Source organism: Anas platyrhynchos, chromosome 3 (assembly GCF_047663525.1).
Source record: "Anas platyrhynchos isolate ZD024472 breed Pekin duck chromosome 3, IASCAAS_PekinDuck_T2T, whole genome shotgun sequence".
In the NCBI taxonomy this organism is placed as follows: domain Eukaryota; kingdom Metazoa; phylum Chordata; class Aves; order Anseriformes; family Anatidae; genus Anas; species Anas platyrhynchos.
Genome location: NC_092589.1, coordinates 50,262,782 through 50,290,174, shown reverse-complemented (window position 1 = coordinate 50,290,174; position 27,393 = coordinate 50,262,782). Strand labels below are relative to the sequence as shown.

The window sequence follows — 27,393 nt, the reverse complement described above, 5'->3', positions numbered from 1 at the left end:
GAGACCCTTTTCAGTGATCTTAGAAGTTGCCTGCATGGTATGTACAAGTTGGGGAGGTGAAGGATGGAAGGGAAGACCCTTTGCCTACATGGGCAACTTGCTCTAGGGATCCTGCTTTGGCAGGGGGGCTGGACCCGATGATCTCTTGAGGTCCCTTCCAACCCCTGTTCTATGATTCTGTGATTATTTTTGTATTTTTTTTTGGACTTTGGTTTGTTTCATGTACCTCTTGTTTTGGATTTACCACAAGTTTTCTGAGACACAAATAAATGACATGCAAGATTTTCTTTACTCTGTTCTCCTAGAGACACTCTCTGGATGTACATCTTCTTTGTTTCCTGTTGCCTGTCCTTTCCTTGATTGGAATGTTGCCCTTATGGTTGTGAAAACTCTTGGACATGTGCCACATGGCTGTGGCATGAAAATATGGAAGATTCACTGTGCCTCACAGAATGCTTGGGTTGTTTTGGTGGATTAGCTTTCTAAACAGACACTTTTTTTTTTTCAGTATTTTTAACATCATGGTTTAACTTATTCTCTTCAGGAAAGAGTGCAAATCAGAAGATGCTACTTGCAAGATCTCTGAATCTGAACCTGAGGAATTATCAGATGAAGCAAGTGCTGACACCTTCTATGGAACTTCTCCTCCTAGTACACCCCGCCAGATGAAGCGTATGTCAACAAAACATCAGAAAAATAACGTTGGGAGACCTGCTAGCCGGGCCACTTTGAAAGGTAGGTGTGCTTTTTTTCCTCTTTTTTCCCCCCTTTTTGGGGAAAAAAAAGAAGTCATGGTCATAGCCTTTGTTACCTACAAAAAATAAAATAAAAAAAAAAATATATATATATAGAAGATGGAGCCAGTCTCTGAGATGCACAGTGAAAGGACAGTGAAAATAAGTGAAAGCAGACCTCACATACTGCAACAAAGAAAGATTAATTTGGGTGTAAGAAGAAAAATCATCATGGGAGTGGTTAAACTGATTATTTTTCACTTTAATGTTACTGAGGCAATTAACTTTGCGCTCTTTACTTTCACCCAAGTATTAGCAAAATAATAAAAAAGTTGTATCTAGGAAAAAAACCAAAATCTAGGGAAAAAAAAAAACAAACAAAAGATACTTCAGAAATGTTCTTTCCTAATGTTACTAGGTAATGATACCTACTTCTAAATAAAACAGTTTTAGGTTGAAATGTGGATTTTAAGATTTTAAATATTCTTTTCCTCAAATACAAAATGTGGTAATTGCTTGTTTTTTAAATAATAATAATAATAATAAAAAAAAAAAACCATGCGGTAGCTAAATCTTTTCAAACTACTCTTCCAAGGGGGAAAAAAAAAAGGGAAAAAATCTGGCAGTTTTAATAGTTTTGCTGGGCTTATAATGGATACCAAATACCACTTTTTTATCAAATTATATGTTCAGTATTTTCATACAGAATACGCTTAAGGTACTTTCTTTGTTTGCTTGTTTTTATCTATGTTAAACAAGGTTATATTATGGCAGAAAGGCTATTGCCAATTAATATTTTGGAAGCAATTTTTAAAAATTGCTTCATATAAAACAGAGAACATTATCAGAGAGTATTTACTTGGAAGGATTACATTTTCAAAGTGAAGAAAATCAATGGTTTAGCATAAGTAAGGGAATACAGTCTATTCTTAAAAGAGTAAAGTTGTTGAGTGCAAGTTGATAGTAAAAGGGCCCATGCAAACATCTTCCAAAGGTTTTCATTCCCTTCCACTTCAGACAACCTCTGAGTAATGTCACCATTAAGTGAAAATTCACCAAAAGATTTTTTCTATAGACTAAATTGAAGAGAAATCTAATATTTGACAGTTAACTGTGTAGTCATTGGAATTATTAAGCTCCTTTTATTGGCTTTTAATCGTGCTTTTTGGCTAAATTAAACTCTTCTAATGCAACATTGACCTTATTTTTGGTATATGATTTAATAATTTTTCTTTCTGTGATTTTCTTGTAATTCTGTGCTTTTTTTTTTTGGAAAAAGAAAGGTTAATTTCTAATCAGAGAAAACTTCATTACTAGAAAGAACTATAAATTATACTATTTGTTTAGTCTTCAATGCTGAGTGTGTATTGGAGATTGATACCTTTAAGAGAAATAGGGAGCTGTTGATTATCCTTGCTAATAGATTTGAAGGTTTTGGAGCAAGTTCTTTAACTTTCTGCTTGCGAGTGAATGGTTCATGTTTCCTGAATAATAAAATTCTGATCTTGGTTGCCGTGAACATCTTAAAATATGTGGAAACGTTTTTATTCTTGGATAAATTGGTTAGTGCTGTATGCTGTAGAACATGTTTTTTCTGGAAAGTTCGTGGTTCATTTAGCTTAACTTTGCCTATATGTGTGATCTCAGAAAATGTATTTTGTATTTAAAAAAATAAAAATAAATAAAAACTTCAGAATGGACAATTTAATTGACTTTGAATGTGTATGCAGATGCTTTTACTCAGATTGAAGTGTTTTTAATTCAGTAAGGGAATTAATTTAGGGGTTAAGTCAATTTAACAAATCCATTTCAAAGGTAAATTTGAGGTAACTTTCCAGACACGGGCATGTAACACATTTAATGTAGTGTTTTTTCTTTATTTAGACAACTGAAAGGATTTGGGGCACTAGGGACTTGCTTTCCTGTGTCTCCGGAGTTTGTTTCTTTGTTTAATTTTGGGCGTACCAACTTGCATTTAATACTAAAAACAAATAAACAACAACAACAACAAAAGCCCCTGATACTATAAAATCTGTTTAAACTAGTTTCTGAATGATTTATCCTCTACCCCAAGACTCATGGGGTTTACATTTTTAAGCTAATAAATTAATTTCAGAGTTGCTCATAAGACACAAGTGTCTCTTGCCTGTTTTTGTTTTTTCTTTTTTTTTTTTTTGACTGGGATGTTTTGAAATGTTAGTTCAGTGATGCTTTCTTACTGAAGTTTTTAGACTACGTAAAGAACATTGTCCCTGTCTCCTTTTTTGTGAATAAGGAGTGCATGAAACTTGAAGCAAAACCTCTGTCTACCCCACTCTTACCCTCATCAATTTCCTCAAGTTTTCTTTTCCTCTAAAATTAAGGCATATCCAAAGCACTGAAGACTAGAGATGTATTGGAGGCTACAAAGGGAAGCACTTTCATAGTTGATCGCAAGCTATTAAGTACTTGCTTAGTCAAGACAAGACTTATATTTCAGTTTATTTATTTCTGATCTCAATGCATTTTGATCAATAATTTTATTTAGCATAAATTCTTTTTTACAGAGCTGGTACCCTAAAGTTTTATGGTTAACTGAATTACTTGGTAAGGGGTCCAGCAGTCTTTACGTGTGTCCCCTGTAAAAGAAGACCTGATCATATGCATGGTGGATACTAGAGGACTCTGTGGCTCATTTAATATCAGGAACAGCAATTTAAAGTAGAAGACCAGGTGAAAGACATTTGCCTTTTGGTACTACCCTCTTAACCAAGCATAAACACAAGATGCTGTTTTTACACCTCCACCCTGTGCTTTGAGGAGACCTTAATGCTTCTTTTTCTCTTAGCCTTCTTTCTCACCCTAAGTGAGAGTTGAAGTTCTGAATAAGGATAACTCAAACATCATAGGAGCAGGAGATAGCAGGTTTAACTTGAACACTCATAAACAAAAAGTGGTAAACACCACTTGGATAATACCATATGTATTGTCCTTTTGTCACTAGTCATAATTACTCTCCTGGCAAAGCCCTTTGGAAATGTCTAATAAACGTGAACCTTAAAATTCCTCGAGCTTGTAATGATTTTCTTCATGTTCCCTGAACGCAACAAAAAAGCAGCAATTCTGGCAGAAAGCATGAGGGTGTGTACTGAGAATTCTTGAAACAATACCTGCAGGTGAACTTTCAATCTGAAATTATGAATTCTTAGTCCTTTTATTGGATACATTGTTCTCCTCTACAACTGCAGCATGCTCATGCAGATTATAGGATCTTGGCCAGTCCTAGAAAATGTCCGTATTAGTTTGTTTTCTATATAACGGTCTCTTGATCCTATGAAGGTTTTTATAAAACCCCTTTGTTTCACTTAGGGGCAGATGTCATATATTAAATTCAATGTTGTTTTAATCTAATTATTTATTGTAAATGATCTCATGCCTACTATACATATTTGTTAAACTCTTGTTTCCAAGGTCACGGGAGGTGAACCAAAAGGGTTCTCTTTCTGGATGGAGCCGAGAAGGACCCATGGGTTGGGGCACAAAACCCTGAATGGGCAGTAGTGATTGAAATAGAAGGAAACTTAAATCAGTTGCTGCTTCTTAAGGAGGAAGCTTGAAAACTGAGAAGCTGGTCATAAAAACTGACAAATAAGCATGAAATCTTACGAATCTATTCTTCCCCAAGACCCATTTGTCTAGGTAATTGGACTGCCAAATTGCAGGCAGTGAAGATATTTTAAATCATGCATTTTCAGCCTTCTGTTTTTGAAGTGCTTCACAAGCTGCGATATTTTTCTGTAAATCTAAGTTGAGCATTTTCAAAGAGTCATATACGAAAATAATCTGCAACATTATTAGCCAAACTTAGCCTTTAGGAAACTGCATGTCTGGGCAAATGTCATAACCTTAAAGAATGAAAATCCAGCAAGTGGGCATTGAAGCTTCAATTTGGACATTTGAATGCCAACACTTTAAATCATGGGTTTTCAATCCCTCTCTTGCCTCTTCCCTGTTACTGTAGGAAATAAAAATAAAATAAATAAAGAAAGAGTCAATTTGACTCCTAACCTCACGAGATTCTTGTACTTAAATAAAAGAATGGGTTATGCTGTTCTTTTTCTGCTTCTATTTGTGTTTGCATCTTGTAAATTCTTTTCTGTGTTCCAGTTAGTTGAAGGTGACTTACTCTATATCAGAAGCAGCAAAACACTTTAGATATATACACACTATGAAGTACTAAGGTCTATAAAAGTTAAACATTAAAAAAGGAAAGTTCTTTGGCAAATGAACACTGAGAACATCTCTCTCGGTCTATTTCAGAATTCTATGCACTTGTTGAAGGAAAAAAAGTTCATAACATACAATTATCATTGCCAAATGCTAATATTATTTTTGAGTTTTATTAAATTTAAATATTTAAATAAATTATATTAATAAAAACAATAGAACCTGTTATATCTTCCTTTTCTTTCTCAAGAGCAGGTTAGCTTACTTGCAGAAAGACTCATTGCAAACAGACCTCATCCTTCCTCTTCCCTGCTTGTTTAAAAAAAAAAAAAAAAAAAAAAGAGAGAGAGAGAAAGAATCAGAAAATTTATGAAATAGTAATCACATCCTTTCCAGAGACATTAATTTTTTTTCTGGCAAAATCTATGAAATGAAGGTTTCTGTTGATTACATAAGCAAGAGTTACCTTGATTGGAAGATACTTTGGTTTATCTTCCAGGGAGAGTGGAAGCAGCTGTAAGGCAGCTGAACAAACCGCCATCCTCCAGTATTTCAGAGCAAGAAAGCAAATTGCTTACTGAATAGTCACAGAAATTCCGTCATAATCAAGGATCAGGAATAAGAAAAATGTTCTATTTTGAAACAAACTGGAGAATTTATGAAATTGAGATATATAAGAAAGGGCTGTTTCTTGTACTTTAGCCACAACAACCCCATGCAGCGCTACAGTCTTGGGGCAGAGTGGCTAGAAAGCTGTGCAGAGGAAAAGGAGCTGGGGATGCTGACTGATGCTCACCTGAACGTGAGCCAGCAGTGTGCCCAGGTGGCCAAGAAGGCCAGCAGCATCCTGGCTGGTATCAGGAATAGTGCAGCAAGCAGGAGCAGGGAGGTGATTGTCGCCCTGTGCTCTGCTCTGGTGAGGCTGCACCTCGAGCACTGGGTTCAGCTTTGGGCCTCTCAGTACAAGAAGGACATAAAGGCCCTGGAGCATGTCCAGAGAAGGGCTACGAAGCTGGTGCAGGGCCTGGAGCACAAGTCCCATGAGGAGCAACTGAGGGAGCTGGGGGTGTTCAGTCTGGAGAGGAGGAGGCTCAGGGCAGACCTTATCACTCTCTACAGCTACCTGAAGGGAAGGTGTGGGGAGCTGGGGGTCAGTCTCTTCTCACAGGTAACTAGCGATAGGACAGGAGGGAATGGCCTCAAGTTGTGCCAGGGGAGGTTCAGGTTGGCAATGAGGAGACATTTCTGCTCAGAAAGAGCAGTCAGGCACTGGGACGGGTTGCCCAGGGAGGTGGTGGAGTCACCGTCCCTGGGGGTGCTCAAGGAGAGGCTGGACGTGGTGCTTAGGGACATGGTTTGGTGGGTGACATTGGTGGTAGGGGGACGGTTGGACCAGGTGATCTTAAATGTCTTTTACAACTCTTATGATTCTGTGTCCTAAGTGGCACAAAGTGTGATTGGGAATGATATGAAAATTGTGGTGGTACAGAACTACAGAGCAAAAGTTGTTGATGAAAAAAAAAAAAAAAAGCATTATTAAAATAATGCTATGAGAATTTTAAATAAAGGGAGTATTTTAAGTTGAGATTATTTAAATGATTAACATTTTGAGGGAGCGATGCCGTTGCACATCTTTGAATGGCCTCATTTTGTGCTTGATAGCACATGAAAAACTGCAGCCATAATGTAGTATACACATTCACATGAAGTGAATGCTGTAATCAGAAGCTAAATAGAAAAACAAGGATCTGTCGTTTTGGATGGGCAGTGATTGCAGTTGGGTGCTGTTTACTCTTTTGTTTCTTTCATTCTTTCTGACTCAGATCCTGTCCCTGTGCACAAATAACAGTAACTTTTAGTCATCAGCTCTTTTAGCTGATGGGATCCTAAACACACTTTTCTTGCCTTTTTGTTTTTACAACTACATCTCAGTCTGCATCGATTCAGATAAACTGGTGAGTTTCTTTTGAAGGGAAGTTGTTGGTTCCTATATCCTTCTTTGTTCTGTACATGTTCCATATGTCGTAATCTATTCTTTGTCACAGCCATATTAATTTCCTTTCACTCTTCCAAGTGCAAACTTGCTCACATGCTTTGTTTCTTTGTCTTTACATGCGCATGTGTGATGAAAAATAGGAAGCAGAAAAGAGAATTTGTGTAAGAAATTGAAGACCACAAATTTCTTACTTTAAGAAGAGAGGCAACTATGGCCACCTATGTGGTGATTTCTGTTGTGACTGTGATTGAAAAAATGGGAATGGACTCAGTACTCTGAAAGTAGTTGTTTTGTAGTAGGTGTAATTTTAGTTGTTTGTCTTTTATTAATATCTTAAAAATTGCTGCTTCTCACATGCTGCCATGTGTTTGTGGATGCAGCTAGTGTTGGGTCCCTTAATAAAGGTATAAAAATTAAGTTCTATATTTGAAATGACATTCCATAGGATACTAGCAGGAGATGAGTATGTGCATCATTATACTGTCTATTGCATCTCTCTACTTCATTGTATTTCAGACTGATTTAAAAAGGGATAGGTTTCTATTTTCTCCTTTTGATTAGTTGCCTTTCTTTTTTTTTTTATTTTAGTGAGCTCTTTAAGATCACAAGGAGCCTGTGGTGTGCTCCCTCTCACCAGTCAATTGTTGCTTAGTCATAAAGCCTACCTACCTCATGCGGTGTTAATGGTACTTGTAACCCAATGTCCCTTAGTACAGCTGAACTTGCTTTACTAATTAAGTTAAGCCTATATTATAAAACTGCAAGAAAATTGCTAGTAGGAACTCATACAGTTATACCATTGATTTTAATATTTATTGCAGAATTCTCAGATGCATTTGAGTCAGTGGCATCTCTTTATTTAATAACATAAACGTATTTTGAAGCAATTGGTAGATGATTGTGCCTGGGCTTTGTTAGGATCGATGAATATACAAGTATTAGGGCACTTTGGATGTCTAATAATGAATTACAATGTTTTTAACTTACTTTTTTTTTAGTCTCTTTTGATGGGGAGGGAAAGTGAAGATGAATACTGAAGGAGAATAATAAGTTTAAAAATATAAACTTAAGTGGTTTAGAAGACCTGGCAACTAGATTGTAAGTTCAGAATGGAATGGGGTTTTCATTTATTTTACATGGTCTTCAAAATTTTTTTGCCATCAAAGTACTAAGTCGATCCTTTTCTAATCTACCTCAGTGTTGGTGAGGTTTGGGGTATGTCTGTGTTTTTCATCTCTGCTAACCACTTTCATCTTTCTCCTTTCTTGCAGATGCAGAGCATGCATTCTTGCTGCTTGTCTTTCTTAGCTTTTAGGGCCATTGTCTCCTCACAGCAGTGCCAGCTGTGGTGTGGAATGCAATTTAATACGCTCGGCAGTACTCTTAGTCTTAGATGGGTGCTGGCTTAGGCTGGTGCTAGCTAATAGCTGTAGTTAGTAACCAGTGAGGGTTTGGTACTGCTGTCTGACACAGCAGCATTTGAGTAGATGTAAATGTAATATGTAAAATCAGTTTCAATGAATTCTATAGCAGATCTCTTAGTAGCTTTCTGTTTCCAGGAGCAAAGCTGTTTCTGAGTTACTTTTTTATGTTGGCTGCTGTTGTACTTGATAGCTATTCAAAGAAAGATGCATAAATAGCTGAAATAAAATCAGTGTAAGGGGGATTAATAAACTCCGTATTTGTAAGAAGCAGTTCCTATGCTAAAAATGTTGAATTATGGTTTGATCCTGGATATATGGATATGACACTATAAAGTTTCTCCGTGCTACCTTGTATTGTAAGACAAATGGAGAACTTGCAACATTTTAAAACGAAAATATTTGAAGATGTATGTATGCAAAATGCTTAAAAAATAACTTAACTGATCACATCTTCTGCAGGTGCCCTTGTTGTCCTATCATAGCATTGAAAATTCTAAGATTATAAGCAAATCAGATGGTTTCTGAATGAAATACTAATAAACAAATAGACTGTTAAGTTGCTCATGAGTAGCTTGCATATAGAAACAAATTATCCCCAGAATTAGGGTTGGTTCTGGTTTTGGCTGGTTGATCTGAGATGCAGCCAGCTCTACTCCCTCATGCCTGACTATTGGGTTATTTAATAGCATCTTGTATATTGAAAGCAGAGCTCCAGATTACTTCAGCTGCAAATACTCGGTGTATTCGTAACTGAGACCTGAAGCTGAGCAGCTCTTTTTAGTGGGTGCCTTTTTGAAAAGCTTGAGTTAAGCTGCATTCTTCACAGAATTTAGCTAGAGTCAGGAATAGAATTTAGTTTTCTAGAATGGCAGTCATTTGCCTTAACCATGAAGTTCTCTTCCCCTTCTGCAAGTCTCTGCTTTTTCTGTGCCAGGCTTTTAGTTTTTATAGCAATGCAAGTGGTGATTTTAAAGTACAAGTAACAGCCCTGTTTACTATGCACCACTCCAATTACTTCTCTTATTTAGGCTTTCAGTGAGAACCAGGATCTTGATGCTTTCCTATTCCATAGCTTGGTGTTTTTTCTTTCTTCCTTATATCCTTCAGAAGAGATTTTCTTCTTCAGAGTTAAGTGCTATTATGCATCTTGTGGCCTACCCCAATCCTGGGGGTGTATGGTACAGCTCTGGTGAGGATTAAATTGTATTTTTTTAGATATGGAGAGTGGAAGGGGACAATATGGCAGGTCACACCAATATTAATTTGCTCATTAACAGCTGAAAACAGGGTTTGTAATGGCTTTTTAAGATTGTAAGGTTAAGGTTGGACAGTTTTCTTTACCCAGCTACTTTTCTGAGCTAATCCTTGTGAGGAAAACATCTACTGGATTCTATTTCCAAGCAACAGGTTAGTTGAATATATATTAACTCTTAGGGATATGTGATTAAAATGTGAATAAAAAATATCCATTCACATGTGCCATAGGAGATTGCCAGACTTAGGCAAGCTCTGGTCTTCAAGCAGAAACTTTCCAGGAACTTAAATAGTGTCTCTGCAGCATTCTGGGCTTTGTTCATGCCCTGGACTAGAAAGCTGAGACACATTTTTGTGCTCTTAACTGTTGGGTGTAGGCAATGTAGAGAAAGAAACTATCAAAATAACTTGTAGAGGGCATCTGAGCTGGAACTGTGAAGAATGAGAGCACGTATAAGGAATGTGGAGAACAGGATGGAGGGCTGCTCATTGCCAGCGGGAGGAGTTTGAATGGGGTGAGGTGTGGCAGAAGTAGCTGGGTAGACAGGGCAGGAGTCGGTGGGGATTGGAAAGATGGGTGCAGAGTAGAAAGTGGAGGGGAAGATGACTGAAGAAAAGCAGATCAGATTAGGAGTAGTGTAGTGTGTATTTAAATTTCTGGTTTTGGTGGTCCCTTGTTTTTGTCCATAATGATGCCATACTGGTGGGGTAGTAAACCCCACCAGTTATGCTATTATAATGGCTTAAGGATAAGGAAAGAAGGGTAAAATAGATGGTATCTCAGAAGAAGTCTGTAATGATATTGTGTTCAACTTTATTTAGCTTTGATGTCTCCTGCTTTTATTTTAGACCTTAAGAAGTGGTAGCATGCCAAAGACTTGTCTGGATTTCCCAGTTACCCGTTGGGCTAATAAAAGTTACTGTCTTTACCAGCAAACCTTATCTTGAGTTTGATCCTTTGGCAGAACGCCTGATTTATTTAGGGTTTTTCCCTTAAACTAGGAACGTGTTCTTAAATGTGGAATTAGCTGGTGGATCTCTGTAAACCTCTGAACAGAGATGTTAGAAAATGTCAGAATTTGTTTTGCCTGGATGTGTATTGCATGAGGTTTCCTGCTCTTAGCTGAAGGATCATTCTCTGCTAACTGGTGAGAACCCCTTCTCCAACCCCAGCCCCTGGCAGCATGAGCTTCCAGGTGTGCCATGCTTGGAAATGGAGAGGGTGTGCTTTTCTGAGACTCGTTTGCCCTACCTGGCCTAGCCTCTAATGTTAGCCAGAGAGGAACCTAAAAGCTTTTTCAGCAGGGACTGCTTTCTAATTTTCTAAATTTGAATTGCAGGCTAAATTAGAAAGATTAAATAATCACAGAATCACAGAATCACAGAATCTCTAGGTTGGAAGAGACCTCAAGATCATCGAGTCCAACCTCTGACCTAACACTAACAGTCCCCACTAAACCATATCCCTAAGTTCTACATCTAAACGTCTTTTGAAGACTTCCAGGGATGGTGACTCAACCACCTCCCTGGGCAGCCTGTTCCAATGTCTAACAACCCTTTCAGTAAAGAAATTCTTCCTAACATCTAACCTAAAACTCCCCTGGCGCAACTTTAGCCCATTCCCCCTCGTCCTGTCACCAGGCACATGGGAGAACAGGCCAACCCCCATCTCGCTAGAGCCTCCTTTAATATACTTATACAGAGTGATAAGGTCACCCCTGAGCCTCCTTTTCTCTAGGCTGAACAAGCCCAGCTCCTTCAGCCGCTCCTCATAGGACTTGCTCTCCAGGCCCCTCACCAGCTTCGTCGCCCTTCTCTGGACCCGCTCAAGCACCTCGATGTCCTTCTTGTAGCGAGGGGCCCAGAACTGAACACAGTACTCGAGGTGCGGCCTCACCAGAGCCGAGTACAGGGGGACGATCACCTCCCTAGCCCTGCTGGTCACAGTGTTTCTGATACAAGCCAGGATGCCGTTGGCCTTCTTGGCCACCTGAGCACACTGCTGGCTCATATTCAGCCGACTGTCCACCATCACTCCCAGGTCCTTCTCTGCCTGGCAGCTCTCCAGCCATTCCTCTCCCAGCCTGTAGCTCTTCTTGGGGTTATTGCGCCCCAGGTGCAGGACCCGGCACTTGGCCTTGTTAAACTTCATACAGTTGACCTCAGCCCATCGGTGCAGCCTATCCAGATCCTCCTGCAGAGCCTTCCTACCCTCAAGCAGATCGACACACGCACCTAGCTTGGTGTCATCTGCAAACTTACTGAGGGTGCACTCAATGCCCTCATCCAGATCATTGATGACGATGTTAAAGAGGACCGGCCCCAGCACCGAGCCCTGGGGGACGCCACTAGTGACTGGCCTCCAACTGGACTTGGCTCCATTTACCACAACTCTCTGGGCCCGGCTATCCAGCCAGTTTCTAACCCAACGAAGCGTGCGCCAGTCCAAGCCAAGAGCAGCCAGTTTCTTGAGGAGAATGCTGTGGGAAACGGTGTCAAAAGCCTTGCTGAAGTCAAGGTAGACCACATCCACAGCCTTTCCCTCGTCCACCCAGCGCGTCACTTTGTCGTAGAAGGAGATCAGGTTCGTCAAGCAGGACCTGCCTTCCATAAACCCATGCTGACTGGGCCTGATCGCCTGCTTGCCCTTCAAGTGCCGCATGATGACTCCCAAGAGGATCTGCTCCATGAGCTTCCCTGGTACTGAGGTCAAACTGACCGGCCTGTAGTTCCCCGGGTCTGCCCTCCGGCCCTTCTTGTAGATGGGCGTCACATTTGCTAGCCGCCAGTCAGCTGGGACCTCCCCCGATAGCCAGGACTGCTGATAAATGATGGATAGGGGCTTGGCCAGCTCCTCTGCCAGTTCTCTCAGTACTCTTGGGTGGATCCCATCCGGCCCCATCGACTTGTGCACATCCAAGTGCCGTAGCAGGTCACCAACCAGTTCTTCGTGGATGGTGAGGGCCACATCCTGCTCCCCGTCCCCTTCCACCAGTTCTGGGTACTGGGTATCCAGAGAGCAACCGGTTTTACCACTAAAGACTGAGGCAAAGAAGGCATTGAGCACCTCCGCCTTTTCCTCATCTCTTGTAACTAAGTTTCCCCCCGCATCCAGTAAAGGATGGAGATTCTCCTTAGTCCTCCTTTTTGTGTTGATGTATTTATAAAAGCGTTTTTTGTTATCTTTAACGGCAGTAGCCAGCTTGAGCTCCAGATGAGCTTTGGCCTTCCTAATTTTGTCCCTGCACAGCCTCGCTACATCCTTATAGTCCTCCCTAGTGGCCTGCCCAATTTTCCAAAGATTATAAACCCTCTTTTTCCTCCTAAGCTCAAGCCACAATTCTCTGTTGAGCCAGGCTGGTCGTCTTCCCCGGTGGCTCATCTTTGGGCACATGGGGATAGACCGCTCCTGTGCCATTAGGATTTGCCTCTTGAATAGCACCCAGCCTTCCTGAACCCCTCTGCCCTTCAGAACCGCCTCCCATGGGACTCCACCAACCAGTGTCCTGAGCAGCCTAAAGTCAGCCCTCCGAAAGTCCAATACAGTGGTTTTACTGGTTCCCTTCCTGGCCCCGCCAAGAATAGAGAACTCCACCATTTCGTGGTCACTCTGCCCAAGACTGTTCCCGACAATCACATCCTCCACCAGTCCTTCTCTGTTTGTGAAGAGAAGGTCTAGCAGGGCACCACCCCTGGTAGGTTCACTAATCAGCTGCGTCAGGAAGCTATCTTCCACGCTCTCCAGAAACCTCCTAGACTGCTTCCTCTGGGCTGTGTTGTGCTTCCAGGATATGTCTGGGAAGTTGAAGTCCCCCACGAGTACAAGCGCTGACGATTTCGCAACTTCTGTCAGCTGCCTGTAGAACTCCTCATCCGTCTCCTCATCCTGGTTCGGCGGTCTATAGCAGACCCCGACCAGGACACTAGCCTTGTTGTCCCTGCCGATCCTAACCCAAAGGGACTCGATCTTGTCATTCCTAGCCTCGAGTTCTACAACATCGAAAGACTCTCTAATATAGAGAGCCACACCGCCACCCCTTCCATGCTGCCTGTCCCTTCTGAAGAGCCTATAGCCAGGCATCGCAGCACTCCAGTCATGAGACTGGTCCCACCACGTTTCCGTGATGGCAACCAAGTCGTAGCCTGCCCGCTGCACGATGGCTTCCAGCTCCTCCTGTTTGTTACCCATGCTGCGTGCATTGGTGTAGATGCACTTCAGCTGGGCCTTTACCTTATCCTCCGGCCTTGCCACTGCTCCCCCTGGTACAGCCCCAACAGTCCTAGCTCCAGCCCCATCCCCCTTCTTACCTAGTTTAAAGCCCTATCAATGAGCCCCGCCAGCTCCTGGCCCAGGATCCTTTTTCCCCTAAAGGATAGGGACCCGTCTACGGCCACCAGACCAGGTGCTGAGTTAATAATGCATAAAATGGAATTCTAAATTGCACATAGGTAGAGACATTTTTTTTCTTATTATTTTCACCACTTGTCTTTTCTGCCCTTAAGTCTAGCTGCAGAATCTGGGGACCCATGCTCTTAGTCATCAGTTGTGTGGGATGCTTTTCTTTCAGTATATCTGCTTTGGAGGACTGATGGTCCAGATCTGTGTTTTCACTGTTTAATAGTAAGCAGGTGTTCTCCTCCTTTTCTAATGAAGCCGTGCAAACTTAGATTTCTTTGCATATGTGTACTTCTCCTCCTTCTGAACAGATCTAGAGTTTGAACAAGCTCAAATGATTGACATCTATTGCTGCTGTTACCAAAAGGAGGTCTGATCACTATCACTGTGGTATGACTTAAATCCTTGAGGTGTTTTCTCTTTTCAGGTCCCCGTCAGAGGCTGAATATTTCTGTCTCTGCACTCTTCAGTTAGCATGTTCTGTGTAAATGGCTGTACCATTCATTCGTATTTCCTGAGTTGTTACCGTACTTTGAAGACTTTTGTAACATTCTAGAAATTATTCATCATAAGAGTACCTAAGCTACTGAAGGGTTTGTTATTAGCTTTTTCTGAAGATCACAGGTGTACAGTATTGTCTGGTGTACATGATATATTTGGGAGGAAAGTGCTTTGTCCACATACCTCTACATTTGCTTTTGTTTCAGACAGCTCTGCAACTTTAATACAATTCCTTTGTCTGCATACATTTTGATAGTCTTTGAGCTGCATTATCACATCAATTCTTTTCCAGAGAACTGCTGTCTTAACTGAATAGAGATTGAGTGGAATTTTGAAATGAAGAAAACTGGACTGTACCTTCTTGTGTGGCAGATACTGGAACATATGTAGCAAATGAAACAAGAATGGAGGGTGATCTGATAATTAAAGCAGTGAAGTGCATCATAGGATAACAGCACTCTGCCATGAGAAGTTTTATGATGCTAGACCAGTAACACAAATGAAAACCTTAATGTGTGATTATTATTATTTTTTTCCCAGAAGCAGCTAGAGTTTCAGTGATGTTGCTTGCAAAAGTGTTGGGAATTTGAGGTGCAGTGGAAGTCAAGAAGCTTTGAACACAAAAGTGCTCGATGTTCTGTAATGTTGAGCAATAGCTTTTTCCATTTTTGGTACCCAGAAATGTGGTGGCTCCACTGATTTTCCTCTGCCATGCTTTTCCATCCATAGAAAGGGAATTATATTATTCTTCCACTGAATAGGACTGTTTTGCAAACAATCTTATTGCTATTACTGATATTAATTGATATGATAGTTAGGAGCACAGTAGTGAAGATCGTAAGGAAGTTCTTATTTCTAGAGTGGGGAATGAGTCGTGCAACACGTAATCCTTAGAATCACACAGTGAACAGTGAAAAGAAGACAGAGTATTCAGCCATCATTCTGTAGGTCTTTTCTGTCCCTGAATAAGTAGGGGCCCTGGGGGAGTGAGGGGAGTGTGGAGTGTGACCAGCTTGTTTTGTTCCAGCTGCTGATCCCTAGACTGCAGCTAGTCTGCATATAGATGCTTCCCTCGTCGTCTTTAAGAGAAAGAGAACAACTCTTTAATACTTCCAATACTTACCAAGTAGTTCTTTCTGGCAAAGCTCAGATTGAAATACTTTTGTTAGTGTTGCAGAAAAGTAGTAAGGGCTGCTGCTGCTGCGGAGAGACAAGGAAGAGAAGAGAAGGTACTTGCACAATTAGACAGAAAAGGGCTGCTGTTTTGTGGTAAGGGAGAAGGCAAATTATTATGTCTGGGGAGAATTGGGAAGTAGGCTTCTGGAGGTAGTGTATTAGGACTACAGAGGGGTTCCCAGAACTCAGAAAATTCCCCAAGACCTGGGATCAGATCATTCAAGCCAGATTTCAAAATCCATGCGTGCTTCAGTTTTTATGAGATTGCATGTACAATTGAGTATTTTTAATTCAGGTTGACTTAGAAATCTTAATAATTTTCTATTGCATTTTGAGGTTTTATCTAGGAGCTTGTTTGACAACTGTATAGAAAATGAACTTGGAAAACATTCTCTTCCTTTTAATCATACTCAGTTCTCTGCAGATGACATATTCAGTATAATGAAAATTCTCTGAGGTCCTTTCTGTATCAGAGTTAAAGCAAGAGGAGAAAAAAAAAATCCTTTGGTATTAGTATTGATTCTACTATACTAGTGGTAATTGCTAAGACTTTATTGTACTTCAACCCTTGCCTATTTTGTTTTATTGATACTAAGAAATTTAATATGCACACCCTGAAAATGTGATTGGGAACTGATTGAATTATGATTTTTCTTGTTGGTGCAGTCAGATTCTTTCTCTTTTTTTTTTTTCTTTTACAGAAAAGATGAGTGTACCAGCTCAGGCTGTGCATAAAGACAATGGGAAACCCATTGAGAATGTGGAGGAGCACAGCTATAAGCAAGGGAAAAAAATCCGAGACACCCTGAGGACAACAGAACGAGATCACAAGAAAAATGTGCAGTGCTCATTTATGTTAGACTCAGTTGGTGGGTCTCTGCCAAAAAAAACAATTCCAGATGTTGATCTCAATAAGCCTTACCTCAGCCTTGGCTGTAGCAATGCTAAGCTTCCAGTCTCTGTGCCCATGCCAATAGCCAGAACTGCACGCCAGACTTCTAGGACTGATTGCCCAGCAGACCGCTTAAAATTCTTTGAAACCCTGCGGCTTTTGTTAAAACTTACCTCAGTCTCAAAGAAAAAGGACAGGGAGCAAAGAGGACAGGAAAGCACCTCTTCTGTCTGGCTGAACCGATCCAATGAACTGATCTGGCTGGAGCTGCAAGCTTGGCATGCTGGCCGGAGCATTAATGACCAAGACCTCTATCTCTATGCAGCCCGTCAAGCTATCCCCGACATAATCAATGAAATCCTCACGTTCAAAGTGAACTATGGAAGCTTCTCCTGTGTAAAAAACGGAGCCAGTCTCAATGGTACTTCAGGAGAAGGAGTTTGCAAAACAACGCATGGAACTAGTGCTTTGGGTTACTCAAGTTACCACGAACACCTCCATCGCCAGCGGGTCTCGTTTGAGCAAGTGAAGCGGATAATGGAGCTGCTAGAGTATATAGAAGCACTTTATCCATCTCTGCAGGCTCTTCAAAAGGACTACGAAAAATATGCTGCAAAGGACTTCCAAGACAGAGTGCAGGCACTCTGTCTATGGTTAAACATTACAAAAGACTTAAATCAAAAACTAAGGATTATGGGGACAGTTCTGGGCATCAAAAATCTTTCTGACATTGGCTGGCCAGTGTTTGAAATTCCTTCTCCTCGACCATCTAAGGACAATGATCCAGAGGATGAAGAAGTTGATAGGGAAACAGAAGTAAAGGAATCCTCAGGAACATGCACAGAGGAGAGTGATGGTGAAGAACAAATTTCTGAGGAGAACGTTGAGGAGCTTAGACAAGCCATCAAGAACAATTTTACTAATAAGCCAAATTTTGACTTTCAGGACCATTTTTCAAGGAAGCTCGATAGGCTTGAATCTGAGGATGACTCTGCCTCTTGGGTTATTCCAGAATGCAGTGCTGAGGCAGGCTGCAGCAAACACTGTTTGACCTCTATTTACAGGCCATTTGTAGATAAAGCACTGAAGCAAATGGGGTTGAGGAAGCTAATTTTAAGACTGCACAAGCTAATGCATGGTTCATTGCAAAGGGCTCGTATGGCGTTGGTAAGGAGTGATTGCCAGCTGGAGGTAGGTTGGTACTGGTGTGAATGGGTAACAGGAGCACCCTCACCTGCAGTATTGTTTCTAACTGAAGCTGGAGGAATTGGGATCTTATGAAAGTATTGATTGCTTTGCTGTTTTTGGAAGATAAATGTATATTATGGTTAAGACCCCTGTTCTACTTCAACAGAAGTGAATCTGTCATTTGATCTGAATTAGAATGTCTGCAGCACAACCTAGTTCTGTATTTGTAATTTAAATTACATTTTATGATAACATCTTGGCTCATTAAATGTTCTAACATCTAAAGCCTCAAGTCAGAAAAATTGCAATGGAAAATAAGGCACAAACGATTAATTAAAAGAGAAAAATAACTATGGAAGTGTGGAAGTGACACTTTTTCCTTTTCTTGTCTTCAAGACTGGAAGTCTCTCTGCAAGACATCCTTTATCAAAACATCATAATTGTTTTGGTTCTTTTTCCTCTCTTATATGCATGAAATTCTGTGGTGCTATGTTATGCTTGAGTCCAGATTGGATAAGTAAATGGACTCTTAACCTTGAAATCTACGAAAGAAAGTCATGTTAGCATGCTGCTTTCTTCAACTACTTCTTAATTAATTTTTTTCGTTGGGTGATTCTATAATCTTAATAAAGAATAATTGTTAATTAATAAAATTATGAAATAAGCAGTAAATGCTGACATTTCATATGGTAATTTGTATTCACTAGCTCTTTCAAGGCAGAATATTGTTTCTTAACTTAAACTGTTATCTAACTTCTGGGAAATTTTATGTTAGGAGGAGCTAGTAGTTAGGATTATTTGTCCTCCCTGATGAACTGTGTGGGGCCTAACTGTGGATTCTGGATAAAGGATTTCTTAGCTAATGTGCCCGTTGTAATATGGATACTGTATGTGGTCTGAGGCACATTGCTGTGTGACTGTCACATTTGCAAAGAAACAAGAATGCCTTTCTCCCCTGGAAGTTAAGTAAGGATAACTAAGTTTATCTTTATAAAGTAATTTGATTTTTGAAATTTGTTTTTATGTGTACTGTTGCTAATGTAGAGATTACTGTAAAAAAAAAAAAAAAGCTATTCAATTTTTATTCTCCAATTGGTTTCAACTCTGGAAATGTTTTAAGCAGTTTTGTATTTAAAAATTTTGTGTATTACTAAGTCACTAAGAAGTCCATAAGCAAAACCTGCAGGTATCTTTTGCAGTAACCAAAACAGAGCCCATATATACTTAGGTGGGATGTTTATCTTAATATACAGGCAGAAATACCTTTAAAAAAAGAAAGGCAATAATGTATAATATGGGGAGATTAAAAATGCCTTTGAATGTATTTTCAAAATTACTAAATACCTGAAATGTCGACTTGGTGAGGGTTCTTACTAAGTTAATGAAACTAGGGTTTTTACTGAAGATTCACAGAAACCATATGGTAATTTAGCAGTGGTTGTCTTGTGAAAGATGTATGGATAACCTTTTCTCTCTCCTCTATTCTTGTAAATTCTTCAAGTGTTCATTTTCAGTAATTATTCCATTTTCTTTGGAGTATTGTCCTCCTTTAAGGAAGGGTATATGACTGAAGGTGAATGTTACACAATCATAAACTTCTTTCCTGTGCCAAAATTAAATGAAGGCTGTCAAAGAGAAAATACTGCTTGTCAGAAGTGTGGTACCTACTGTAACAGAAGATGTTACCACACTAGAATAGAAGAGAGTTTTGACAGTTTTGAATTGGCTGGTCTTTGTAACTGGCAGTACTTTGAAAGAAATTAGCAATGTAATGCTAATTTCACCATAAATGTATGTAAATGCTTATACAGATGAGTGTTTGTAGAGTTCTTTTTTAAAGTACAAGTTTCATTCATCATAGTTGCACTCTGAGATTTTAACAAGGCTTAGGCACTATAGTGTTTTATGTAAAAGTCATATGATTTGATTCTCAGAGAAAATAGCTATTGTTTTCTATTGTTTACAAAATTAAATAAGTTATTTGATTAGAATATTACTTAAACCCATTGCATCCTGTTTGTTGTTTATTCAAATGGCTGCACTTTAACATTTTATTCAGGATCTTAATAAATGTGGTGGTTTTTTGTGTTTTTTTTTTTTTTTTTAAAGTGTTTTGTAGACACTGGAGAGTATTTCACATTGGGCCTGCAGAAGATTACGATTAGTCAAGTTGAACAATAGATGATTAAGTATCTAAAACTAAGCCCTAAAGTAACGTGCTGATGTCTGAATGTTAGAAAATGAAATAACACGTTCAATTTTGTTGCGTTATGTTTATTCATAGACTAGTTCTTTAATATTTTTATGACTAGATTTTCCAACACCATGCTTGCATCACAGTGAGGGTTGTATGTCTCAGATATTTTGTTGTACTGTAGAACATTTTCATGACCTATTATTAATGAAAGTCTTTTGTGTAAAAGCTTTTAGCACGGACAGTATTCTTCAGAAAATAAAGTTTTTTAAAAGAGATTTAGTAAAAAGAAGACCTGAATGTGCATCTTAAGAATTTCTTACACTTTAGATCAACTAGTGATTAAACTTCAGCTAAACCAGGTGTAGAGGAAATCCCCACTGATGCATGTTCACCATCTCTGTGTAATGAGATAGCGATTTTATAAACCACTTGCAAATCTGCAGCTCGTAGCATTTTGTGCTAACATTAGACAGTAGTGGATGTGCTATCCCATCCCACATGCCAGTTGACAAACTTCAAAATATTAAAAAATAAAAACACTAAAAAACAGACTTCTCAATAGCCGTAATTTTGTGTGGCTCTTCTGAGGAAGCAGGGATTGTAAAACACTTTAGGCATAAATGTCAAAAATGTTTGTGTAGGTGTAAAGAAATAAATGTGTGTTGATTTTTTTTTAATTATTATTATTATTTTCTATTAGAAAAGGAGCTTAAAAGTGGCTAAAAAATTTAACTTAAAGGTTTCACTGTACCATTTGATCTGATTTCTTATCCTATCTCCTGTGTAGTGCTGTTATTTAAATTTGACTGAAGAAAACCTAGAAAATACTAGTTACGTCTAATATATGAATGAAAGATATTCAAGTCTCATAGTTAGCAGCTATGAAATAAAACAATCTTAAACAAATCTTATATTATCTATGGTTTGTTAAGAACTGTACACATACTGAGGTACAAATTTTCTTGCTAGTTTAAACTCCACAAAGCCTCCATGTACATCTTTTCTTAGAACATTGTGACAAGACTTACAGTTCAGATATCTAGGATGTACAGTTCAGATATTTTCAATTACTTTCTCTAATTAGAAAAGTCATTTCATTTAAATGTAGATTTCATTTAAATGAAAGTAAGTTTAGTAATTGAAAAAAGCAACCTAATCTTCTTAATCTTCCTTTTGTAATTTCAGTTTCTTACATCTACCAAAGTTCAGAAGAAAATATTTCAAAAGTTTTGTTCAGTTTAGCTAGTGATGCTTTCATGAACATTGCATTATTTTACAATGTGGAGCTTTATATAAAGTTAGAAAGCTTAAAGCTTTTGATGTGCTGTGTATTCGAAAAAGAACAAGATTACTCATCTGACATAGCCAAGTGCAAACTTCTTTCTTCAGTCATAGTCATAGGTGTAAGGCCATAATTATTATTGTGAAAATTTCAAGCATGGTATCTTAAAATAACATGAATATATATATATATTCCTATATTATGTTAGAGATAACTTAATTATAACCTCAAATAGCAGTTTCTTCATGTGTAATGAAGGAATCTTTGAGCTTTAATAGATGATTTAATTATTTTAAAGCAGAACCATAAAGTAAGAAAATGTGTTCACTCCTAAGGGTCCATAATTGTTTTCCTCAGCCTGGTGATCCTCAAATCAAAAAAAATAAAATAAAAATAATAAAAATAAATAGCTTTAAAACAATAAAACTAATCAAAAACCCACCACCAAAAAAAATTAAATGAATTGAAACTTCTATGGTTGACTTACCAGTTAATTAATAGGTAGCTGTAATAAAATCTTAACTTTTAAAAATAGGCTTTTGTATATGCTACTTTAAACAGACTTTAAATCTTAAAGAATTTGGGGATCCTTTTCATGACACCTATTTCTTGTTACAGTTTTCAGAATTTCCAGATCCCATGTTGTGTTCAGATTATGTGCAGTTATTAAATTCCCCACCTTGCTGTGAGCAAAAATGCAGCACTGTATCATGGGAAGAGCTGAAATCCATGGATTTACCATCTTTTGAACCTGCATTCTTGGTCCTTTGCCGAGTCCTGCTTAATGTTATCCACGAGTGTCTGAAGCTCAGGTTGGAACAAAGACCTGCTGGGGAACCATCTCTTTTGAGTATTAAACAGGTTTGCTTCAAATGTTTTGTTTTTTCTTATTATTTTTTCTATTTGAAATTACTTTGTCTCTTTCATTACAGTAAGGTCATCTGTTTAAAGAGGATTTGCTTAAGAACTGTCAATGCATAAATACAGATTTTTTTTTTAATAAATTGTCTGTATTTCCTATAGAGTTGTGGTTTTTGCATAGTAAACAACTGGTTATGTATACCTCTCTGATTTAGACTTCCAGGTATCAAAACTGGTGATTAAAGAATTATCAGCCAGAAAAGGTAAATAGTGTTTGTCCCATTTGCATTATAAGCTATGTAACCTTGTCCAGCACATTTACCTCTATATGGCTTTCCTAGGCAGAGTAACGAGTTTTAAGACAGAATTAAAGGTCTGAATATTTGTTTTACATTTGAGTTGAGCTTTTTCCTTTGTGAATATGAGACCTCTGCCAGTACGCAATGCGCACATAGTGTAAGTTGACTAAGGAGAAAAACAAAATGAAAAACGATCTTGTTTCCCAGCATATTTTTGTATACAAACATCGGATCTTATAAGGGTAGTTACCAAGATTGTCAGTCCTGTCACAGGTTGAGAATTTTCTGTGAGGACTTTTTTTCTGATAGTTACCTGTTACAAGGAGGGCTGTTCGGCCAGTATTAGTATATCTTGGACTAGACTTTGAAAAATGGTATTGATCTAAAGTCATCTCCCGGGCAAGTATAATTAGATCATGGCTTCATCAGGTGGTCGTTCAGGGTAAACTTTTAAAATAAGCTATCTGGCTGAGTATGATATCACATTCTAGTTATCCAGTCCGCCAAAATCAATTGTTACAGTACCTTATGGTCCTAACCAAATAAGTTTCTGGTAACTCTTTTAGTGAGGAACTTAAAATTTCAGTCTTAAGGGTCAAGTTTATTGTTTTGTATACTGTGTTGTAAGGTGCAATATCCTTTTTTTTCTTTTTTTCTTTTTTTTTTTTCTAGAGACGGAGAATGTTCTTTTGCCCATATTTCTTGTATTACATTTACGGACTTTGAATTGTCCCAAAACGATGATTTCTTCCTGGAAAACAATGTATTTTTTACAAACTGTTGTGATGGTTTATAGTGTCTCACTAATTATATTGAAAAAATGAATTGAACTCAGCAAATGTTTCCTCTCCCATGCAGTATTTCTGAACGGGCAAAGGAGCTTTAGAGCATATTTCACAAATAGATCTATTTGTTTCCTGAAGAATATAGTCTTGAGCAGGCTCAAAACGGTGTCTAGGGGGCTGTTTTTTTCTGCAGGTTCACGGAATATTACAGAGTTATAGAAGCCAGGCTTGGAGATACTCTGGTCTATTCCGGTGGAAGCTGGGTCCCACTTTAGGTTATGCAGCTAATACAGAACAAGGAAAACATCACAGATTATATGCTTCCAGCAGTATACTTTTTCTCTTGTCCTTTATCACTAACATCCCTTTTCTGAACCATCTTGTCTTTCACTTTCAGCAATAGCTGTTGTGATCCTGCTTGGTCTGTGTTTTTGAGAGAGCTGTCCTCTTTGGCAGTTTGCCATTACATGATGGCAACATAGTTCTTCATCAGTTCAAGTCGGTTCTCACCAGTTCTGAATTTGTGCTGGCAAGTGGAGGGGTGTGTGCGTGTGCATGTGCATATGCTTTATTTCTGTTAGGTGGTTAAATTAGACACTTTCTGTCACTTAAAACCTGCATCAAGTTCCTTACAGCACCATGATCTTCTGTAAAATATCTATCAGATCTCTCTTTTTTTAACACCGGTTTGCATATTCTGAAGGTTTGCATCATCCCATAGGTGATGATGCCATGTCACAAAAGATCCTTCCTTATAAAAGTCAGTGGAGAAATTGGGTCAATGCACAGAAGCTTTTCAGTTCCAGATTGTAGGATACTGTGCTAGAAAAATGCAAGTTACATAATTTCTTCTTCTTCAAGACCCATTAAGTTTGTAAGTAGAAGCACTATAGCGTACTGTAAGTATGACAGATAACTAATTTATAGGTCAGGTAAATATTTAAAAAAAAAATGTATTATAAACTTGCTCACTTTAAACTACAGTACTCTGGAGGCTCTGTGACCTACCCCCATCTGCTCTGCAGAAAAGAAATTATTCTACAAACTCCCTAAAGAAAAGTGACTCATCAAAGAAACCAATAACAGCTCTAATATTTTCAGCTTAAGTGAGGTGCACATTCTGTAGTGTGCTCCTTACAGATCATATTTTTGACTTGTGAGTTGTATTGTGAGTTTCTGTTCCGAAAGATGACACTTAAAAGTAGCTTTATAGGGTTTTATTTGTTTGCTTGTAAATCCCATGTTCTCTTGTTCAATAACACTACACCTTAGTGTATGACAATGTTATTTAAACAAAAAAACCTCTTTTTCCTGATGTTTTAACAATACTTTATTTCTGAATAGACAAATTACACTCTTTGCAGGGTTTAGAAGACTTTGCCAGTATCTGTAAAGTATACAATACTAAAGTGTTGTGGACAAATAATACTACTAAGTCCTGTCTCTATGAATAACGAGTAGTTAGATACCAATTTTAAATTCTTTAAAAAAATTATGTTTTCCTTAGTGGATCCAAGCGCAAAATGAAACAGTAAATGAGCATTGTGTACACTGTACGTGATTGAGTGGAGAGCAAAGAATACATTTTTATTTTTATGTATATGACACATTAGGGATATAAATGTCTAATTTTTAGATTTCCACATTACAATAAATTATTTTTCTCCTTTTTTTCCCATTAACTATTGACAAATCTTAGACCAGAGCTTAAAGAGTTTAGAGTAACAACCTTTGCTTCACCTGCCTGCTGGGGATGCAGTGTAATTTATTTTGGCCTATAAAAGATCCCAAAGAACTCTAGGCATATTAATAATGCTGTCATGATGTTTTGCTTTTTCATACATTGAGATACTGATATTTTCTTTTGCCAGGACAGCCATTACAAAAGTTTAAAAATCAGGTTAACCAACCAACAACTAACTCCATTCCCCCTGACCCCCCAGATGAAACTCTCTCTTCCCTCTCTTGATCTCAGACTCTTGATTTACTGAAGTCGGTGCTGAGAATATGCCAGGGGGTGTCAGACTGATGATAATTTCAGAAGAATACACACTTAGCACTGGAAGGGTTTCTGAAAAAGGCATTTGTTATTGTGGGTTTGAAATTGGTTGTGTTGTGTTTTCCTCTGTTTGTGGTTGTGCCTGTTGCTTGAAAAAGCTGTAAGCTTTCAGGTAGGGTTGACAGCTGTTTGGCCAAAAGCAAACACTTCTATTGATGAAAAGATCTGTTGCCTGACTTTAGCCTTTTCCATCGAAACAGCAAAAGAAATGCCAAATGTTTTTCAGATACAGGTTTTAGAGTTGTGGACACCGTGCCAATGGATTGAAAATGAAATTCCTGTAGTAAAATATTTCTCATAAGCCTCGAAGTGTCTGTCAAATACACACTGCATGTTATTCCTGACTTGCTTCTGTTTTAAGTTGGATTTTGTAGTTGTGAGGCCACTTGCCCCACTTCTAAACTGTTAAAATGTCCAACAAGTTGCCTGTTGTGGCCCCATGTGTTGAACAAAATCTGAAATGTCTGCCCCCATCCTGGAAAACTAATACAGATCTCTCCTGGAGACGTACAGAGTGACTGTATTGATTTCTAAAATCTTTTAGAAATTACTTAGTGATAAACTAAGACAAAAGTGTCTGACAGATTAAACTTTCACATCCCAGGGACAATTTAAGAGTAGTGTCCTGACTGATGGCAGTTTTTGGATTTTTCTCTTGCAGCTAGTGAGAGAGTGTAAAGAGGTTCTGAAGGGTGGCCTGCTAATGAAGCAATATTACCAGTTTATGTTACGTGAGGTGTTAGATGACTTGCAAACGATTGATTGCAACATTGATGCTTTCGAAGAGGACCTGCATAAAATGTTAATGGTAAGCTTCAAAAAGGAGAAGGCATTTGGAGTTCTGTAAGTGTGTTGGTCAAAATATTGCTTGTAGAAACCTATTGTTCCTGGTGGATATAGGGCTTGCTATTTTTTTGTTGCTGTTTTGCTACATTAACATACTGTTATTCTTTTAATGGACTTGGAATATAATAGCCATTGTCATTTTAAACAAGTTACCATTACAAAGACAATACTAATTTTTTGTTTACTGGCCTGTGGAACAGTAGATCTGTAAACAGCACGTTTTTACAATAAAATGCTTCATACATAGACCTGTAAACTGCATATTAAATATTTAAGTGTTTAATAACCTTTTTGTAGTGAATAAAAAAATGCAATTTAGTAGCGAATAAAAAAGTGATGTTTGAATAACATTGTGTTTTAATACTTTGGTATTGCATTCATCCATGAAAAGTGCTGTATTTTTAATGAGTATTCATTATTGCAATAAGCTAAACACAAAGACGTATTTTCTAGATAAATGCTTGGCCTCTGAATAATAACAAATGAAAGCTTCCTCCCAAGTAAATTTAATTTATTGTTCCCTTGTATGTGACTGATTTTTATTTTTTTATGAGTTGTCTGAGTTTAGTCCTCACTGTTCTGTGGAAAACAAAACCAAAGAACAAGAAGATTTACCTCAGTACTTTATTATTAGTGTTTTATAGGCAGAGCTTTTGGTACCATCTTTGTTGAGGATGCATAGATTTTCCTGTTACGCGGTTTTTGTTGCCTATAATGGTAAAAATACACTACTTTACCTAAAGGTTCTTATGCAGTATGTCTGCCTTTATCTCCATCTGAAATTTGTAGAAGCTTCCAGCAGAAATGACCTGGCAAGGTAAAAGGAAAATGATTCACCTTGTCTATTCTGAAGTTCCTCACCTATTTTGTGAGGCATCTGTAGTGTTTTTGTGCTGTGAGGCAAGAGCTTGAACTTTGATGTCAGTTATAATTGTATAAGGATCTCACTTTTCGTAAGTTCTGAACGGGATGGTGGCAGGACTATGTAAGTTAGAATGACTTTATCAGACCTCTAAGAACCAGTTTGTGCCTACTCAGAGTTGCAGTTTATTGTAGTGGCAGCCCCACTGGAGAACAAAGGGTTGCCAGTGGTCAAGATTTTCAGAAGACGGGGACAACTGGGCAGAGAGGGCGGCAAAGATCTGAACTGAACATAGGGATAGGGAAAACTTGAAGGAGATCAGAAGGCTAAGATTGGATTAATGAGGTCTAGGAGGGGGCACACAGAACTTAGTCTTTGTATTTCTTTGCGGGCTCCTGGTATAGGCAGGCACAGTATCTAAGGAAGACAAAGCTG

General features: G+C 38.5%; 1 protein-coding gene across 8 annotated transcripts in view; it reads left to right on the top strand.

The window, feature by feature from the left end:
* MAP3K4 (mitogen-activated protein kinase kinase kinase 4) overlaps positions 1–27,393 on the top strand; it is a 79,272-nt gene that overhangs the window by 17,157 nt on the left and 34,722 nt on the right. For all 8 annotated transcript variants that reach the window (XR_003496390.3, XR_003496389.3, XM_072035884.1 and 5 more), the window contains exons 2-5: positions 545–735; positions 16,389–17,770; positions 21,865–22,107; positions 25,912–26,058. Coding sequence is in view for 6 of the 8 variants with exons in the window: in XM_072035884.1 (XP_071891985.1) it covers positions 545–735; positions 16,389–17,770; positions 21,865–22,107; positions 25,912–26,058 (1,963 nt within the window). In the remaining 2 variants the exon portion in view is untranslated. The remainder of the gene's footprint in view (positions 1–544; positions 736–16,388; positions 17,771–21,864; positions 22,108–25,911; positions 26,059–27,393) is intronic.